General features: G+C 42.1%; 2 protein-coding genes across 4 annotated transcripts; one reads left to right on the top strand and one right to left on the bottom strand.

The window, feature by feature from the left end:
- Positions 1 to 981: 981 nt before the first annotated feature.
- On the bottom strand, positions 982 to 13,259 carry MRAP (melanocortin 2 receptor accessory protein). The gene is given in 4 exon segments (XM_085528456.1): positions 982 to 1,237; positions 1,269 to 1,348; positions 8,152 to 8,251; positions 13,015 to 13,259. Coding segments are annotated over 4 exon segments (396 nt in total). The 5' UTR covers positions 13,121 to 13,259; the 3' UTR covers positions 982 to 1,127.
- A 1,175-nt stretch (positions 13,260 to 14,434) lies between these two features.
- On the top strand, positions 14,435 to 16,905 carry MIS18A (MIS18 kinetochore protein A). Of its 3 annotated transcripts, none has more exons than XR_014939218.1 (5): positions 14,435 to 14,700; positions 14,776 to 14,842; positions 14,940 to 15,062; positions 16,038 to 16,167; positions 16,264 to 16,905. XR_014939218.1 is itself a non-coding variant. In XM_015881304.3 (5 exons), the coding sequence occupies exons 1-5, from the start codon at positions 14,451 to 14,453 to the stop codon at positions 16,342 to 16,344; spliced, it is 615 nt and encodes a 204-aa protein (XP_015736790.2). In that variant the 5' UTR covers positions 14,435 to 14,450; the 3' UTR covers positions 16,345 to 16,905. The 3 variants fall into 3 exon arrangements, 2 of the variants coding, with proteins under 2 accessions (XP_015736790.2, XP_085384570.1); XM_015881304.3 differs by having other exon boundaries at positions 16,074 to 16,167; XM_085528444.1 differs by lacking the exon at positions 16,038 to 16,167.
- The last annotated feature ends 2,282 nt before the right edge of the window (positions 16,906 to 19,187 follow it).

The following is a 19,187-nucleotide window of genomic DNA, read 5'->3' as shown; positions in this document are numbered from 1 at the left end:
AAAGCCTGATTAACTCACAGATACCTCTTCAAATCTGTTCAGTCTTTACATTTCTTTTACACTTACCAGTTCAAAATGAAAGCAAAAGGTAATTGGCTATTTGTGGCAGAACTATTTCTGTGAAGCAACCTGTGACCCTTCCAAAAGCAAAGTTTTATTGCTGATGTTATACTTGCCATTGTTGATTTCTATTGAGAGAGGATGACCAAATGGAGATGTCACTGAGATGCTGCCGATGAGATTGTGATCTGAGGACAAAGCTAGAAATAGATGTGTCATTTCAGCTCTCACAATGTCTGCCCAATCTATGTGATGCTGCTTTCATTCACAGCAAGAAAACTCAGAGATAACTGATTCTGCAGAGATACCCTTGAGGATAACAGGACACAGCAACACAGTGTGCTTCAGAGAACACAAAACGTAACTGGTATGTGCTTTCTGCTGGATGAGCAGATCTGCTCTCAACCGAGTGCCTGGTAATGAGAATTACTCAACAGGCAGTAAAGCACTTTGCATGAAATAAGTGAGAGAAGAGTTTGAATCTTTACTGAGAGAGATGTTGCAGTCCTCATCACCACCATCTAAAATGTTCTTCTAATCTGGCCACTCCAGCAATGCTGCTCAAATATAGCAGGTAGTTCTTCATTTTAGGCATCCAGGATTTGTCAGGTTTGGTCTCAGCTGTTCTTTTACTGAACTAATGCAGGCTAATGTACATTGTTTCCACAGCCAGGTGGACTGTCCTGCTGATTCTATTTCACCTCTTCTGGTTTTAACTCAGGCTGAAATACTTCCATGAAAGCCACTGTCATCTGGAAGGCAGCTGGGTGTTCCAGGAGCAACCAAATCTGAGAACGGACTGCTGAGATTGTCGCAGTGAGGCTGCTCGCTGTTGGAATTGCTTTCTTCTACCCGGTTCCTTGCGACCACCTGTCTGTAATGGGTGGAAAGGCAAAATGTGTTGTTATCAGGGACTGCTGTTTGGAAGACAGAAAGCAGCAGTTTCATAAGCAAGTACACTTAGAAAAGTTTCAATAAATGTAGGAGATGGTTCTCCCAACACAAATACATCAAATCCAGCATGAGAGATGCTTTTGGATTTCAGCTTTCTTCATCCACTGTGAGAATTATGTCCTTAGCTGGTAACGACCAACAGCAAAATAGTGAGCTGTGGGCCATGCTTGGTGGACACCCTTGCTCTTAATGAGACCTTCAGTCCGACCCAATCATGGTTGCCCTTCAGTCCAATCCAAGGCATGGTTCTCCACCTGTCTTTTTATAGAGGAAACTAGGAACATTGCTATGACTTGTTCAGCAGCGAGGGTGAAGGGATCTGTCATCAGCACTCCTGGGAAAGAAAGGGGACAGGACTGATATGTGAATGTGAGCAAGCATACAAGAGAGACAGTCCTTGTTGCTGGGAGCAAGGGCAAGAGGGATGTGTGGTACCTGGGAGAGATCCCCCAGGATCTCAGCAAGAAAGCACATTGGACAAGGGCAGCAGGAAATGTTCTGTGTACATAACAAAGACCTATGATTCTGCCCCCCCCCAAAAAAAAAAACAGTTGAGAGGTAGATGAGGTGACGACAGGAGAACAGCTGAGTTCACCCTGCCTCTTGTAGCCCATTCAGTCCTCCCTGCAGCTTCCCAAAATTCACCCATAAAAAGAAATAACAGGTAAACCCTAGCCTAAAAGCAGCAAATTGCACCAAATATGGCATAACACAAGGTGATGGGCCACTCCATCCTTAGGGCTTTAAAGGGGGAAAGGAAAATCATATTGGCAAGAAAAAAAGTGCCCCAAAAGTGTGAAAGAAAAAGGAAACTTTTTGCTAAGTCTTATTAATGCAGTGGTGCCACTGATTGACAGGAGAAATAAAGGAGGGCTCTGACGAAAAGCCACAGAAGTGCTGATGCAGAGTGCTGATGCACTCAGATGAACATAACGAAACTGAAAATGCAAGATAAAATTAATGGGATGGAAAGAGAAACAATTATTTGGAGGGAGGGAAATAACAATTTGGTAACATCAAATTTACAATTAATTAATGAAAAACATCTGTGCCTGACAAAGCTAACACAGCAGTGATTCTGCTTAATGGTAATGAAAAAATAAATACAGCAAAATCCCCAAGTCTCAGTAACAAGCCCACCACAAGATGGAGGCAAGCATACTTGGGCTTTTCCTTGCTATTATCCAGGCATATTCAAGAGATCTTTCTTCTCCATTGGACAGAAACGAGACAAAAGTATTCTTACCTAAACAGGATGCTTCCTTTGCAGTCCATTAAGTAGCTCAGTGTCATTACCTAACTATCCAAACTTTCACACCAGCGGGAAAACTTGCATCCCAGAGACCTGCAATCTGTCTGAGGAGCACTCTGGGCGGCTCTTGTTAATCTTTAACCATCCTTGGAACAGTGGGGAAATATGAGACTGGAAAGGCTCTAATGTCCCAGTACTCAAAGTGAGTGAACTGGTCAAGCCAGGTCACTACAAGCCAGTGTAACTGACCTCAGCCCCAGACAAAATCATGGAATTAAAACTAAGATAAGATACAACTGAACAAGTATTTCAAGAGCCGCCAACAAAAAATAATTCCAGATAGTATGGCTTTATAGAAAGGTGGGAACAGTGAAACATCTGATTTCCTTTCTTTGGGAGAATACAATTTAGAGGAGCCTGCCTTCAGTAGGCAGCACTCCTAGATCTCCTCCCACACATCAGTTGTGGTTTATGTCCCTTGGGAGCAAGGGACTGGACTGGCACTTGGCATTCTCAGAAGAGCTGATGTGGTCTTGAATGATACAGTTGGTGTTAGGACACTACTTGAAGGCACTGGTCAAGAGTTATTTCACTCTTTCTGACATGAGATTTGTAAATGTCCAACAGGAAGACTTTCTGTCATTAAAAGCGGTTAAACATTTTGAAAACAAAAATCCCCATCATTTTTGTTTCTAAGAGAAAGGGCAAGAACTAGGAGGGCCTTCAGAAAGCACTGGTGAGCATCTTAATGCCAATACAGACTACTTCCCAGTGACTCAGAAGTGCATCCTACTGCACGGCCTGCCCAAGAAAGTCTGAGCAGCAGCCACTATGGGGGCCACGTTCTAACCTCATATTCAACAAGCGGTATTTCAGTTTCCCCTACAGGTCTTCAGTGCATGAGGTTTCTGGAAGGGCACTGTTCACTGGTAGGCAATCTCTCTTCCTGTCTGTGCGCTCACATGCATGTGCAGGGGGTGGATGGTGCTAAACAAAAACCCTGACTTAGTTTTCACTCGGAGATAATTTTTCTCTGAGCATTATCAGTACCACTGTACCAAGTGTCACCACAGAGTCACAGGACTCTCCACTGACATGAAGCCTGCCAAAAGATATGGAGTAGGTTCCCGTCCGTCAGCCTTTAGATAATAGGAGTGAGAACAGCTTTCTGTGAAGACCCTGTGATTTGAGCTCTGATGGTGGAAGGCTTGTAACAGGCTCTGACAGTTCATAGCTAACTGTCTACTACTATGTTAGCTACTAACATAGCTAGTACAGTAAGCTCCTCTTCCCAAAGACAAGGCATGGCCAAGGAGAGCTACAATACTTCTTGCTGTCATCGGGAAGAGTATGAACTAGCACTCAGACTATCAAATCTGCTACCTTTGTGTACAGGAACAGGTGCTCTTTGTTACTGTAGGATATATATATGGCTGTTTTGTTATTCACTTATGAATATTACAGTCTTGAAGATTAAGAAAAAAACAACCACCACCTCAGAAAGCCGTCTGCCCTCATGTGAGATCTAGGATATTGCTATCGATTTTTTTCTTTAAATCGACCCTGGCCTTGTCAAATATCCAAATTAGTTCCCAGGTTCCAGGAATGAAGCAGCTGTTGCAATTGATCTGGATGGAGCAGAAAACTGGAAGAGCACGAGGACATTGTACAGACTGTCCATGCAGGAAACCCTCACCTGCAAACTGAGGTGAAAGCTGGCTGCAGAACAAGGGTCTCAAAGCCAAGTCACACATTGCCGTCTGGCAAGAGGTATTCTGAAACTCTGTTACCGTGTGTCCCAGAAATACTGGGCAGAAGTTGGGTGTAGTTGGGAAGAATGTCTGAACGCTTAATTGTACTTCTTATTGCAAAACAAAAATGTGTCAGACATCAAAAAGGCTCGTGACACCAAGGAGTCCAGAGTCGCTTGTTTGACTGTGCAGACCTTCCTTTCTCTCTTTTCGTTATACTGTCAGATAGGCAAAAATTGAGACTCAGCAAGGAATGCACGACCTCCAGTGAAATGCATGGGAAAATGGGATCTCCCCCTGAGTGGCTTGGGAAGGCTGGTTCCCTGCCTCCATTCCACTGCATGATGTGCCAGCCTCCAGTGGGAACTGTCTCCAGCCACCAAACCTTATTTTCTCTGTCATTTTGGATGCTAAGAAAAATTGTTGATGTAGATGTTAATACTGGCTCTTGATTACAACACTGTGGTAAATGCTCTGGCATGTTAACAGGTTTGAAATAATTGGTGCCATGCTTCAAGCCCTTTTTTCTTTCCTTCTGCAGGAACAGCATAATGGTTACAAAAGGGACTGGGACATGGATTCCTCTCTGAACTTCTCTTGTATGCATCAACTCTCTCCTCCCCACCCCCCTCCTGAATTCTCTCATCTGACTTGGCACCAAACCCTTTGCATTGCAGAGTGAGTGTGGTGCAATTAGACCACGGCTTTGAGTCCAGGGCCTCTCAGCATCTGAAGATCATGCTGTGGAATAAGTGAGTCTAGTTATTTCGAAAGTGACTTTGGAAAGACACTTTGACTTCTCTTCTGTATGAATATGCAGCTAAAAATCAGCAGATTATACCGTGGCAGATGTCATAGCCTTGCCAACATAATAGACATCAGTGTACACAGTGGTGAAATAGATGCAATCACTGTTATACAACAGATATAATCTGTGTTATACAAGAGCAAAATGTAATCTCCAGGGACCCCACAAAGATCCAGCTGACCGTAAATGCAGCTGAATTACAGCAGCAGAGGTATGCCTGACAGTCAGCTGAAGACAAGTGAAAGCAAGAAGATGTGCTCTTATGAACGGTCAGACTTGAAAGCACGGTGTGTCACCAAGCAATTGAGCAAGCTGAAACAGAACATACTGTCCTATATGCCCCTGGGTTTGACAGAGAGAGAGATGAGCACAGAAACAGTGAAGGTAAAAGTTCTCCAGCCTTGACCAGTGACGCACATGTACATTTGTTAGGTGAATGCATCACAATTATCATGGCAAAAGAGAGAGTTCAGTATAGATATTAGTTGATCTTCATGCAAAGGAAAACTGATAGATTATATAAGGAGAAGAAAGAAGATGGTGCAGGCTAACAAGAACAGCAGTTCACTGTGTTTTATTGCTGGAGTTAAGAGAAGTGTAATTGGAGCAGGCAGTTAGAAAACAAGTGGAACTCAATCCAAAAGAGCAAGTTTGAGGTGGGGGGGTGGGGTGGGGAGGTTGACTATTCATTCCTAGATACGTTCTCTCATTATATTTCAAGCCTAGAAAAATGATTCAAAACTTACGAACCTCTCATCCAATTCTGCTTTCCATTAACCATTCTTGGGCTTCCCACAAAACACTGCCAGATTGCCTTGCTCACAGCAGGTCTTTAAGCAGCAAAACTGAACATATTGAGGATGAATATGGATATTTTTAAGCCAAGCATTTCATTCAGTAACATAATATAAAGTGATTTTTAAGAAAAAACAACAAAAAACTAACACTTGTTTGAATGTTCCAAATACACTGAGCTATTCATGCATATAGTCTTCTGCCAGATTTTTTTGGGAACAGTAAATTAATGTTACCCTACACATTTATGTTCATTTCCATGTATTTCTTGTATTATTAGCCTGCCTCTTGCTTTGTGGTTTATTTGGGCAAGTTGCCTTTTTTATTGTCGCTGTTACTTTTTGTGAGCATGCCAGGGGCCTCGGGATGCAAATAAATTAGGCTATTAGTGCTCCTTTTTTATGCCATAATATTCTCTCTGCTTATTTGTGACCTAATCTTGAACCTCTTCCTAATGTGCTGAGCTGAATTTTCTCTGTCCTGATCAGATTAGGTGGAACAGTGGGCAAATGCATCCTTGTTTACATAAAACATGTTTGCCAGGGAAAAAAAAAAAAAAAAAAAAAAGCACACAAAAAACCTAGTAGCAAACAAAGTAAGCCAAGTGTAGAGAGCTGCAAACAGAAACCTGTCCTTAGACAAAGTTCAAAATGACAAGTAGTGTTAGAACTGTGCTCCCATTCAACCAATGTGAGTGCTGCACATCAGTGGGCATTGCATCTTCTTCAGGCATATCCACTACAGGTACTTGTACAGCACCTGCTCTGCTCTTCACAGGGCAGGGTCAATCATTGTTTAGAGGGCTGCAGACATATCTGTCACAATGAGGTGTTTATTCAGCCTCTCTTTTCAGTCACAATGGTTTCAGGTTGAAATATTCTAAAGCAGATTAGCTAACCCACCTGTCTATCACTGAAAGATACTGTCCTTTTTTTTCAAGACCAGCTGTAAAAACAGCCTGGATGACACTAACATGCTGATCTAGAATCTCCTTCTGTAGCTCTGGATGTCTTTCTGTAGCATTAAATGTATTGTACACTTTTGTATAAATGCTGTTGTGCTTTAGTGGTCTACCCTCTTGCTAAGAACCAACTGTCTTAATGGCGAATAGTGCGCTACTGACATTTATATTTAGAAAGATATGAGTAACAGAATCACACCTGAAAGCATTAATTGCTAGGAAAATGACATGAGGCTAATTCCAGGAGACTCTGGCCCAGCAGAAAATCAAGTTTCACCATGTTGTATTGCCCCTAAGCTAACTGATACAGTGAATGCTAGAGGCTCATGGTTGGCAGGTGTCTGAAGTCACTTAGTGGGCATGGCAGTGATGGGTCGATGATTGGACTAGATTATCTTAATGGTCTTTATCAACCTCAACAATTCTATGACTTCATAACTACACTTCCAAATGATCAATACTGCTGAATAAGCATATTATAGTTTTACCAAGAGTTTATTATGTTAAAGGACAACAGTTCACATATACACAGAATCACAGAATCACAGAATGACCCGGGTTGGAAGGGACCTCAAGGATCATGTAGTTCCAACCCCCCTGCCTGGCAGGGCCACCAAACATACACATTTACTAGATCAGGTTGCCCAGGGCCCCGTCCAACCTGGTCTTGAACACCTCCAAGGACGGGGCATCCACAACCTCTCTGGGCAGCCTGTTCCAGGGCCTAACCACTCTCCTAGTGAAGAACTTCCCCCTAACATCCAACCTAAATCTTTTAACTTAAAAAATATATATAGGCCACTATATATATATATATATATCTTCCCCACTTTCTTTGGGAAGAAAGGCAATGTCAGACCATTGCCAGGATTTGCCAAACAAGAAAAAAACAGTAAAAAAGCCCAGATCTTCAGGCAGTTGCACACATCAGTAGCCTCACAGAGTTAGTTTAAACAGCAAGAACTTAAACATGTTTAGATAATAAATATTTCAGGCAATAAAGAAGTTTCTGCATAACAGACTGCAGAACGCTAGACCGTAGACTCTTGACAGTAATTCTGGGTCGAACACAACTGCGTGTTACTATGATGTTAAGTCACTGAATAGAGAATTAATCATGACCCATTTAACAGAAATTGTTGCAGTGAATGGTTACCCTTACATAAATCATGTAGTACATCTTTGTTCAAATAGCATCACCTTCAGCCACTATATTTTAGTAAAATACTTTGGCATTTGATTGTGATGATGTGGCTCTCCAGTTGGACACTAAAGTTCTAAAGATGTAGATACAGCCTTGATAGCTGACATAAGTAACATTTATACCCAATGTTTTTGTCATTGTCAAACCACAACAGTTATTAATTCATATTTTAGCCCAAGCGATTAATAGAAACAGTGAGCAGCAGTTGGTTGAGGGACACTCAAACCAAATGATAAGTAAGCAGCATCATCTCAGTGTGCAGTTGTAAATGCTGAATGTAACTGCTGGATCATCTGAAGCAGTGAATAAATGTTTCGTGCAGATTACTTTATCACACTTAGCTCTTTTACCTCTCATTGTACTTACTTCACTGGATTTGATCCAGAGCGGGACATGTAGAGCAAAATAAGGAAAAGAAACATCACAAAGGCAGCAAGTCCAACCCAAAAGGCTATGACAATAGAATCTGTGAACACAACACAGTAATTCTGTCACTGGTGACATGGCAAATACAAGCAAAACAACAGTGCAGTTTATGATCTGTAAGAAAGGTATGCCATTGAATTAGTTGAATTTAACTAAACCCTTGAAGGAGGGGAATCTGAGTGCAAATTTGTTAAAAATCTGAAGTTTCCTAGTAATTTAACACTGTACAGCCAGGGCTGGGGGATAGAATGGAAAATAAAATCTCATAAGTGTATTTAAAAGGTAATGCTGAGTACTGAGGATGGTTTTCATTTTCAGCTCCTTGCAGGGGACGCATTTCCTTTTACAAAATCACTGTGCAGTCAGCATTGTGTTATTCAAGATAAAGCCATTACTGTCTCAATGTGTGGCCATATCCTACTCTCTGGTGAAACAAAATGTAACCGTGACCTTTCATATGATGCTTTTTTAGGGAGGAAAGCCTAGCTTTGAAAACATATTCTACCAGGAGAAACACTAAACCTCCACACAGGAAAGCCTGTTCTGTAAAGAGCCTGTGGCCCCCAGGATACACCAGTGGAACAAACTGTGAAGAGCCCGCTGTTCAGCTGCAGTACTTCTGTAATTGTCACAGAATAGTTCAAAAAGAAGCTTACTCCACCAGAGCTAAGTGATTTATTTAAGGAACAAGTGAATGGATTCCTAGCACTGAAGTACAGGTTCTCAATTGGTTTACACCAGCTGGAGGTCCGATCTGAGTGACCACAGGGCTTCAGGAGTTCAGCAGAGCAAACAGAGCTCAGAAAGGATATGGAGGAAAAAGGGAACTCGTCTTCTATGACTTAAGGTTCAGTGCTTCTGAAATGACTGCCTCATTTATGAGCTTGCTGTTAGATGGGATGAATCCACTTCTGCCCCAGCAGCACTGTTTCATAGATGCTCCTTCCTAGGATCAGTGCAGTAGTGAACTTCCCAGCTAAAGCCTCAGAAAAGTTGGGTGTTGGGCAGAGCGCAAGTCAAGAAATGCTCTGAACTCATCACTGGCTTCTCACTTAGACTAAGGTGAAAAAGAAGGGTCATCGACTCCAGGGACAAATATTGACCAGGAAAAAATAAATCTTCTATCTCAAAGGACAAAAAACAGTCATGTTCTTTGAAACAGGTCCAAGATATCTGATGAGGTGTTTCTTTGTGAAAAAGTTCAGAACGTGTTGTCATCAGAGCCACAAAGAGATAAGGGGGAATTACTCCAGGTCCTTTATACCTTCAGCTAGAGCTGACCCAGCAGGAGGCTTATCAGAATGCTGAGTTTTGGCTGGGCTACTGAGAAATGAGAATGTACAAAAAACTACTGAGGCATCAGCTTATTTTATTCTTCCTCTGGTAAAATACACAAATAAACAACCAACCAAACAACAACCAAAACCCTTTCACTGAGCTTTAATTCAAGGGATGGTAAATGAAAATGGATGGGCCAGTATTCCGGCCTACTCTCCCAAAAGTTATTATATGAGGCAGTGACTGGGTGCTACTGCCAGTCTCAGCTCCTCAGGGGAGAAATGGATATATTATGAAAAACTTGAAGTGCTCAGAGCCACGTGGAGAGAAATGAAGAGCACGAATTTATCAAATTCCAAATCAAAGCTATTTTAGTTTCACCTTTAAGAGCCACTAATACAATTCATGGAATTCACTGAAGCTTATCAAATTTGTTCCAGATCTCAGGGCAACTCGTGAGGGATAAACAGAAACTTCCTGGCTGTTTTTACAGTCTTATTAATCCTAATTAGGATTCTTTCTGAACTGGGACAATGTATTTTAAGAACCTATAAAAATCTCTTCTATTGCTAACTTTCATAGTCAGCTTCTATATGCATGTGGATATGATTTTGAACAGCCTGTTCGTTTGTGAGCCAATTAAGCTCTGTATTATTTTCACACAAAATGGGTAGATGCATGATGCTATGAATAGAAAGCAAGAACATGACTTCATTGCTGGATTTAGATCCATTTTCATGAGACAAACAAGCTCTCACAGTGCTTCAGGAACAGGCCACATAACAAAGGAGAAAGCACAGAGATTCAGGTCTCTGTTTTACACTCAATAAAAAAAAATAAGGCAAGACGGAATTAGGGAGCTATAATCCCATCCCAGGGGTTATGACGAATGTATAGTTCATTAGAGCTGATTCAGAGAGGCACCTGAACAAATGTTCAAGTCCCATTGCAGTCAATCAGCAGAGGTCCCCTGGAACATCAATATAGCGCTTATTTTAATTCTAGAGATATCATATGTTTTGCCAATTTTGGAATATTTACAGCTCTATAAGCCCCTATTTAAGGGGAAATTATCACATTTCATCTTCTGCATAAAGGGCAAGAACTTGCTGAACATGATTTGTTTACATAGTTCCAAGCACATGAAGACAATAATCCCAGCAGTTGCTTTTGAAGGTAAAAGAATGTAAATATTGTGGAAAGACAGGAAACCCTATAAAGTATATTCATTGCCTTACCAGTCCTTTTATTCAAAGCAAGGAAAAAAAACCTAACCAGCTGTGGAATTATTTCCCTTGCTATTTTCTTTATAGCTTGTTTTCCCATTGGCAATTGGAGAAGGAAGAATAAAAGTTCTAGTATGACGCAGCGTCCATTCCTTCTAGGCTGCTGACATGGAAAAACATCTATTTTTATAGGAAACCCAAAAAACCCCCAGCGACCGGACAGTTTAACTTTCCTGTCCATCAGGAAACCAAACCCAACGTTTGTAATTTGGAAATTGATACAGCCAATAAGGGCTTTTTAAAGACACGAATCGTGGAGCAGAATCCCATTTTGGAACACTGCCTGGAGATCTGTTACATAAACAGCTGCCCCAGGGAACACACGCTGCCTTAACCTTGCCCTGCAGAGGGGGGAAAATAGTAAATCTCACACTGTATTCTTACATCTTTCTTTTTCCTCTTTGCCTGGGAGATGGGCAGCTGACATACAGAAGACTGGTTTCCTGCAGATTTGTTTCCCAAAGCTGAGGCCAAAGGGGGTTTTCTTGCTGCCTAACAGGGCACAATTTCTTCATAAAGCTTTTTTTTTGGTCAGGAAATTTCTTCACTCACAGTATTATTCCTTCATTATTTAACCAGCTGCTACAGGAACTTATGGGTATTTTATATTGTTGAAGTCTCCATTCCTTTATTATTAGATCAGTGAGTTGAAGTTACCAAAGGAACAGAAGATCCGACGCGTAAACAAAAAGCATGATCACGTAAGTCACCTCCTTAGAATATAAAGAGGCCTGAAAGGTGTCAGACTTCTCTGTTTCCTTATGGTAAGAGAAGAAATAGGGAAGAAAAAAAATCACTAAGAGATTGGTTTACTCTGTTGTGGGTTTGTTTGTTTGTTTGTTTGTTTGCTTTTTAAACTGAAATAAGGCTTGAGATCACTCATGAGCACTCAAACAGGTATGTGGCAATGCTCCCCGTGAAACTATCAGTGAATTTCAGAGGGGAAACATCTTCTCACAGGAGTATGTAAGGGGTTCCCTGGTGGGATTTGCCAGAGATTATCTGATATAACTTTCAAACGAAGAGATTTAGGTAAGTGATGTAAAGCTGCTCACAACCTGCCTGTTCCCAGCAGCACCAAACATTGCTCTACACTATTCTGGTGCGGGATTTTATATATGGAAGGCTGTGGATATTTACATCTTCTTCTTTTAGGTATGTTGCTCTTGGTTACCTAAAGTTGGAGGCAGTAAACCTAGGCTCATTAGAGTTGGCAGAAAAGCTCTTCTAGAGGCAGTGCAGAATAAAACTCTGCTCTCATTCTTGCTCCCATAAGATCACAAAGCTCCCCTGCACAGTGAACTGAATTAGGTACCTGAGGAGGGTGGTCGGAACGTTCCTCCCGCACACTCTCAACCTTCACTATTAGAAAGGCACTGCCTTGGAAATAATTTGAAAGCATATGATATTTTTCCTGCAGACCTGATCACTGTAATAACATTGGGGAAAGCTATAATAGTTCCTGAAACTATACCTGCATAGTTGCAGTTGTCTTTAGTAAACAAGAGACTAATAAAGCCACTGCTGTGGCTTCACGATCACAAAGATGTGAGAGAAACTGCAGAACACTGCCCATAGCTCAGGCAGTTCAAACATATCTGTCTTTTCTCCCTTGATCTTCATCCACCCATCCAGCTCTATTGACTTCCATGGCAATAAGGTACTGTGCTGACAATGTATATTACTACTTCATCTGATCATTCGGTAGCACTAAACCACAAGAGGAAGAATGATAGAATGTATTTTCAGCTTATTGTTCCTGGCCAGCAGAAACAAACCTCTTCCTTTACCAAGGTTTTAAATACTTATCAGTTGTAACATAAGCTGTATGTCCCAAGCTGAAAACATGATAGTCTTACAACAGAACTTGTAACTTTTCTTAGTGTAGCAGACAAGTAGTTCACACCCCAAGCCTACAGATCTGCATGTAATTAGGTTTACACTCAGCAATGATAAAAAGCCCGTCCTTCTAAATAAAAGTTAATATTAGCAGTCTTACAGTTTCAAGTATTGTAAGATAAATCATAGAGCTTCATTATTAGCAGCAACTGCTGTTAGAACACAGTCAAGGAAAGCCAGTTTGGCACACAGACACCCATCCATACAAACCTTGCACGCTTAAAGCATTATGGTCTCAGTCACAAAGAAAGCAAGCTAAGTCAGTAAGACAAGCTACGCAACATTTTGCCCGCTCATTTTTCCTGTACTAGATAAACACCTACTACACTATGATACTTACATTTATTAACTTTCAACTTCCTTCCATCTACTGGAATTGGATCTATGTAATCCCAATAATATTCGTAAGACCAGAAGTACTCAGATGAGTTTGTTCTGTTGGCCATGTCAGTAGTGCATTTTAAATCAGCTTCAACCAAGTACTTTTTTTCATTGTGCTTGAGCGCCCTCAGAAAGAGATTGCTTAACTGATGCCTATGTAAATCACTCTGGAGTCCTGTAGCTCAAGGACTGCCTTGGTACTAACTAACGTTGAGCAAAAATGAATATTAATGCCTGACAGATAAGTAGTAGCAGCCTTTAAGCATAACCCTTGCTTCCTGGTGGGCAGTTACATTATTCCTCAGCATATCAGAGCTGAGATGGATGCCAAGTAAGCTAAGAATGGGATGGACAAGTGCCAGATGTGTCACAAACCCTTCTCTCTGAGAAAGAGCTGCAATGAAGTGTTCTCTGGAGCTACTGGAAACAGCCAGGCTGAAGGAAATCTCTTTCTATTCACATAAAGGAGGGGGCAAGTACCTGACAAAATGCATCATAGACAGAGGATGCAACAAAGCTGATGATAAGTCTGGAGCATAAAATCATAACAGGGAGTAGCTGAAGGAGCTGGGATTGTTCAGTCTGGAGAACAGGACGTTAGGGGAGACCTCACAGCTCTCTACAACTACCTGAAGAGAAGCTGTGACAAGGTGGGAGACAGCCTCTTCTCCCAGGCAATGGTGATGAGAAGAAATGGGCTCAAGTTGCACCAGGGGAGGTTCAGGTTGGGTGTTAGGAAGCATTTCTTGTCAGCAAGAGCAGTGCTGCAGTGGCACAGGCTGCCCAGGGAGGTGGTGCAGTCACCATCCCTGGAGGTGTTCAAGAGCCGTGTGGATGTGGCACTGAGGGACGTGGGCAGTGGGCATGGGGGCCACAACGTAGGTAGAGCCAGCTGAAGGCTTGAGGTGTTGGGCCGTGGCAGCATAGCAAGTGGTACCTATACGTGCTTAACTGAGTTGAGCAGCAAGGACAGCAGGCCCTCAGCTGGCTTTTGGCTGCATCCCTAAAGCCTTCAGTGCGTGTGGTGGCTGGGGAAGCCAGGGCCGCATCCCATAGCGCACAACGCACCAGTTTGGCTAAAAACAACTTTGAAACCAACCAAAGCCACTTTCTCTCTGCCTTCTCAGTGCTACGTCACCCAAACACCTCCTAACACACTCCTGCAGGCGTTAGGAAGGCACAGCACTGAGCTAGACCAGCGCTGACACAAAACCCCACCTCCTACATCTACGCTGGTAACGTAACCACGCTGTGGGCAGGGACATGTACTAATCCCCGCCCCTGCTACGCTAGTTGCGTATGTACGCTGTGGGGCGTAGCCACGCACCGAACCCCGCCTCATGGCTGGGACGTATTCGGGCTGGTTCCGGTTCCGTTGCGGGCAGTTTGAAGGTGATGGCGGGCTTGTTGTATCCGCTGTCAGGTGGGGCGGTTGCGCTGGATTCGTCTCTGCCTCTGCTCGAGTCGAGCATCCCTCGGGAGGCGCTGCCGATGGAGCGACCGCGGGCTAACGGGAAAGGGGAGGAAGAGGAAAACGACGAGAACCTGCCCATGGTGTTCCTGTGCGGCGGCTGCAAGCGGCCTGTGGGAGATACGCTGAGTTGGGTGGCCAACGATGAGGACGCGACGTGTATTCTGCTGCGCAGTGAGTGCTGCTCCCATCTGCCCTCTCCTGCATGACGGCTTTTGGGGGCCCTTGGTCAGTGTTGGCTCTGTGCAGGTGCCTCCAGCAACATCTCAGTGGACAAGGAGCAGAAGCTGTCCAAAAGGCCTGGAGAGTGTGGATGGTGAGCGCTCTTCAAACCACAGTCGATAAAATACATGTGTATGTACTCTTAATAGGCGAAGGGAGGAGTGATTTGCTCTCTTTGTTCTTTTTTAAAGCATGGTTGAAACGTTTTCCTGCTCTGGCTGCTCGAGGGCACTTGGCAGCATCTACAGATGCACCCCAAAGCATCTCGACTACAAGAGGGATTTGTTTTGTTTCAACGTTGGCTCAATTGAAAGGTAAAGACAGAATCTGCATTGCTGTCGGGTTAACCTCACCTTCCAGACACCATATCAAGGGATGCTGCTGCTAACAGTCTGAGCAAGTTCCCTATGATAGTCAGGTTTTGAGTATCTCTGGAGGAGACTCTACAGCCCCTCTATGCTGTTCATTCTGGTAGTCTGCCACTCTCATGGTAAGAAGCTTTTTCTCATGTTTGTATGGAGCATCCTGTCTTCCAGTTTGTGCACCTTGCCCTCCTGATAGGGCCAGGCTCTTTTCAGTGGTGCCCAACTGCTTGGCTCTGCCCTTTAGATATTTATAAGCTTTAATAAGTTCGGTTCCCTCAGAATTCTCTTCTCTAGGCTGAATAGTCCCAGGATCTCAGCCCTTCTGGTCTTAAACTGTTCTTTGATGTTTGAGGATGTTGTCTCCACATTAGAGTTCTGTCCGAAGTTTATTTAAAAATCTCAATCTTCAGAGCCATCTTAAAGGTGGAAGATTTTAAGTATCCAGACTAGAGATCTTTTATCCAAGTGTTGTTATAGTACTAGTGATAAGCTACTGTTAATTCCATGTGGGCTAGTTTTACTGTTTCTACTTCTATGCGAAGTTCCAGCCTGTTCTGCTGCACATACATGGGTGTTTTCCTTCCTACTCTGAACAGTCTTTTCCTCTTTACACAGCTAAATACTTTGGTTTTTGATGACAGTAAAAGTCTTTGGAAGACTATGACAGAGCAGCATTCTCTTGGAGTAGTGATGAGGTCTAGTTCTCCCATCTAGTGCTACACTAATCTCAATATCTGAATGACATCTTGGTTGTTTAGAGCTCAAACTGTTGAAGTTTCACCGTACAGCTCATTTGCAAGATTGCTAAAAATAGGGTTGTGTTATTGTTGTTGCCAAAATAGTGCTTTGACTATGTGCTGGTGCATTAATTGCAATCTTATCAAGAGTGGCGGATGAATCATACAAGTGTTCTTTTGCCTTCAGAATGAAAAGTGCATCATCTAAACTGTAGCATATCAGTTACATTCTAGGATCCTCAGAAAAGCAGGCTGTTACTGATGAGGAACCTTTAACTCTCGAAAGTCGAGTTGCCTTGGAAGAAGCACTAAAAAGGGTAATGCTTAATCTTGCATTGTTTTGATGACATCTATACTTGTTCTTTATATTGTACACCTGTTTCTAACCAGGTCTTTCCCCATTTACTTCACAGGCAAACACCATACTAAATGCTCTGGAGGCAAGGCTGGCTACTGTTGAATCAAGAATCGATTCTCTTCACAGTAATGCTTGAAAGAAAATCCTGTGTGTAAAATAACTGCTGGAGATTGATGTGTGTGAAACTGGGATCTGTGGGAATATTTTAAAAGCTGCTCAAAGATCTGAAAGATGTGGGCAGTAGGACAATGCCAGCTACTGAGTCTTTGTCACAGATGAGAGAATACCCTGGGAAGAAAAAGACTTCTAAAAAACATTTCAGTCAGTTTGTTGTTTATATAGAAATATTTATTTTTTTTTACCTTGGAAAGCAAAGGTCTTATCTCCTGGTTGTCCTGTATTTTAATATCTGCTGAACTGAAGGCTTCAAATGCATCAGCTACTATGGCTTCCTGTGCAGTACTGAGAGTCACGTGTGTAACGGCCTCAAAGAGGAGAAGAAACAAGGCTACTAGCAGCACACCTTTTAATCAAAGTTAGGTGCATATTTGAACAAAGAATTCAGTGCTGCTTAAGAAACTTCTGTCAATATTTCGTTGTTAACATGTAGATCTTACTGTTATGGTTTTCTGTATGTATGTCTTCCTAGCATTGTGTTGGTTTTTTTTTATCCCCAATAAATCAAAGTAAGTGGTAATCGTGTAAGGGAAAAATCTGATTTCTGTTTATTTACATACCATTGCCCGATGCTACTCAATTGCATCACTGCTAATTTTTAAGTAGTCTCCAGAAACTTGGAATGAATTTTCCCACTGTTCTTCCTACTGGTAACTACCATTTCTCTTGAGAGCTCTCTTATTTTCCACCCTCTCTTCTCTCTTTTTTTATCTACCATTTCATTCATAGAGTCTTTAAAGTAGCACGCAGTTTGGCCCATTGCAGTTGTCTTGTAGTCTTTCCCGTTCAGGCAACTCAAACACTGTTATGTTTATGCCTGCTGAGGTATTCTAAGCTCTGGTTGTTCCAGTCAAATTACTCAGTGTCTTTTTAGAAGCAGCAGCATCTCTAGCAAGATCTTTTGCTTGTAAGTTGTGCAGCAGACCATCTGAAGGCAACCATGAACTTTGCTGTCCTTTAACTGAAGATTGGTTGACGTTTTTCATGGAGTGTATTTTTCTCAATTGCTAACACTGGCTTCGTAAGCTTGCCTTTTCAGGCATAACCCTTTATATTTTTTTATCTGTATAATGCGTGTATTTTCTTTTTCATCAAGTACAGTTACGGGAGCAAGGATGCAAACCCTTGGTTTCTGGCCAAAGTCTAAGAAGCATGCTGTGTTCTTAACGTCTTCTAACAAAGGTTAGAATGTGAATCAAGTTCACAAAGGTGAACTTGTGTGTTTTTCTGCTTATTCCCTGTCTGAGTTACAAGCGTGTTGGGGGTGACAGACCCAGCAACCTAGCAATCGTCACCTTGACTTGGTTTCCAAGTAGGCCCTTGTGTTTAATGACATTAAATGTATATCTAATATTTCTAGTTCTACCTTGGGTTCTGAGAGCCAAGTTAACCAGCCTCAAGTAGCATCTGTAGACATGTTCCTCCATTAAATATTTGGAGGGCAGCTAATTGTAGTTCAGAGCTATTCCCTAAACAGGTCCATCACCTGAGTTCCTTCAGCGACTTTAGGGGATGGGTGCTAGTATTGTATTGCTGTAGTGTGTAGCAGGAATATAATGCGTAAGCAAGCATTAAAAGTAAGTAATGATTGCTTATCTTATGGTAAGCACATACCTTTCATAACTGTCTGTCTTAGCTACTAAGAGAAAAAACACCTGCTGATGAAAGGAATCGGAAAAGCAAATTGCTGCCCTCAAATTGCAGGCAGAAGTGACCATGTAGCCCAGTTTAGTTTCTGCTGTGGAGCATAGGTAATGTGTTTTTTAAATGTGTTAAATAACAGTAAACTAAGATGAGATACAATGATAGTTCTCCATCTTTTATAAACTACCTGCCTTTGGCTACACTGCATATTTGGTGCCTTTCAGCATATTGTAGGTGGGAGCTCAAGCACTTTAGCGCATAGGCTCTTAAAATAGGTCTATGCTCTCAAGAGTTTCAAGCTGGCTCTTTGCTAAGGTGTGCAATGAACAGGCTAAATCTGGAATGAATTTCATCCAAAGAGCTATGTACATCTGCATGGGGAAATGTGTGTGTTTGGGTGTGTATATGAAATAATCTTTGCTTTTTGCAGTGCAGTTCAAGTAGGAGCTGGTATCTGGAGCGCTTAACTGGGTGAAGATAATACAGTACAGATTGATTGCTTGTTTTTTTAAATATAGAAATGTCTGTTGTGATACATTTGATTAGTTGTTAAACATTAATAAAAGCTGTAATTTTTCCCTGAACAACTAAAGTTAGTAATAAAGATCTAATGTGCCAACGTGATTTATAGGCATGCAGTCATATGAAAAGGTATTGTTTCTCGTTTAATAAGCAGTCTCCATTACTGGTGGTTATTCCTTCTATGCCCACTTTCAACCTTTGAATACAGGGTAGTTTAACGCTGGGGTTCTGCATGCTCTGTTGTATGTTTACTTATCCCAGGTACCTTGCACACTATGCAGTGAGGGGAATATGTTGCTCAAGGTTGAAAGAGATTTTGCTAGGGAGAGGAAATTAGTGTGGCTGATTGCAGGTTGGAGAACTGAGAGGAAGGCGGAAAAACTATGTCTGTAGTTTGAATGCTCATGAGGAAGGAGAAACCTCTTGACTAAGGTTTCTAGATCAATGGGTCAAGGTCTATGTGTTTTCCACAGGGCAAGTGGCTTCTTTCCTGACTGAAGGTGGTATCTGTGTGTAGAGACCTGAGGTGAATGTGTAATGTGAAATGAGACACTTGGCAGGAGCCTCTAGCTCCCTTATGTCTCCTAAGGTCCTGCAGTTTATCCACACTTTGTCTTTGAACAGCTATTAGCTGGA

This window comes from Coturnix japonica, chromosome 1 (assembly GCF_054131305.1).
Source record: "Coturnix japonica strain WE chromosome 1, WE-NBRP24, whole genome shotgun sequence".
NCBI classification, from domain to species: Eukaryota; Metazoa; Chordata; class Aves; order Galliformes; family Phasianidae; genus Coturnix; species Coturnix japonica.
The sequence above is the reverse complement of the archived record's forward strand: the minus strand, read 5'-3'. Positions and strand labels throughout refer to the sequence as shown.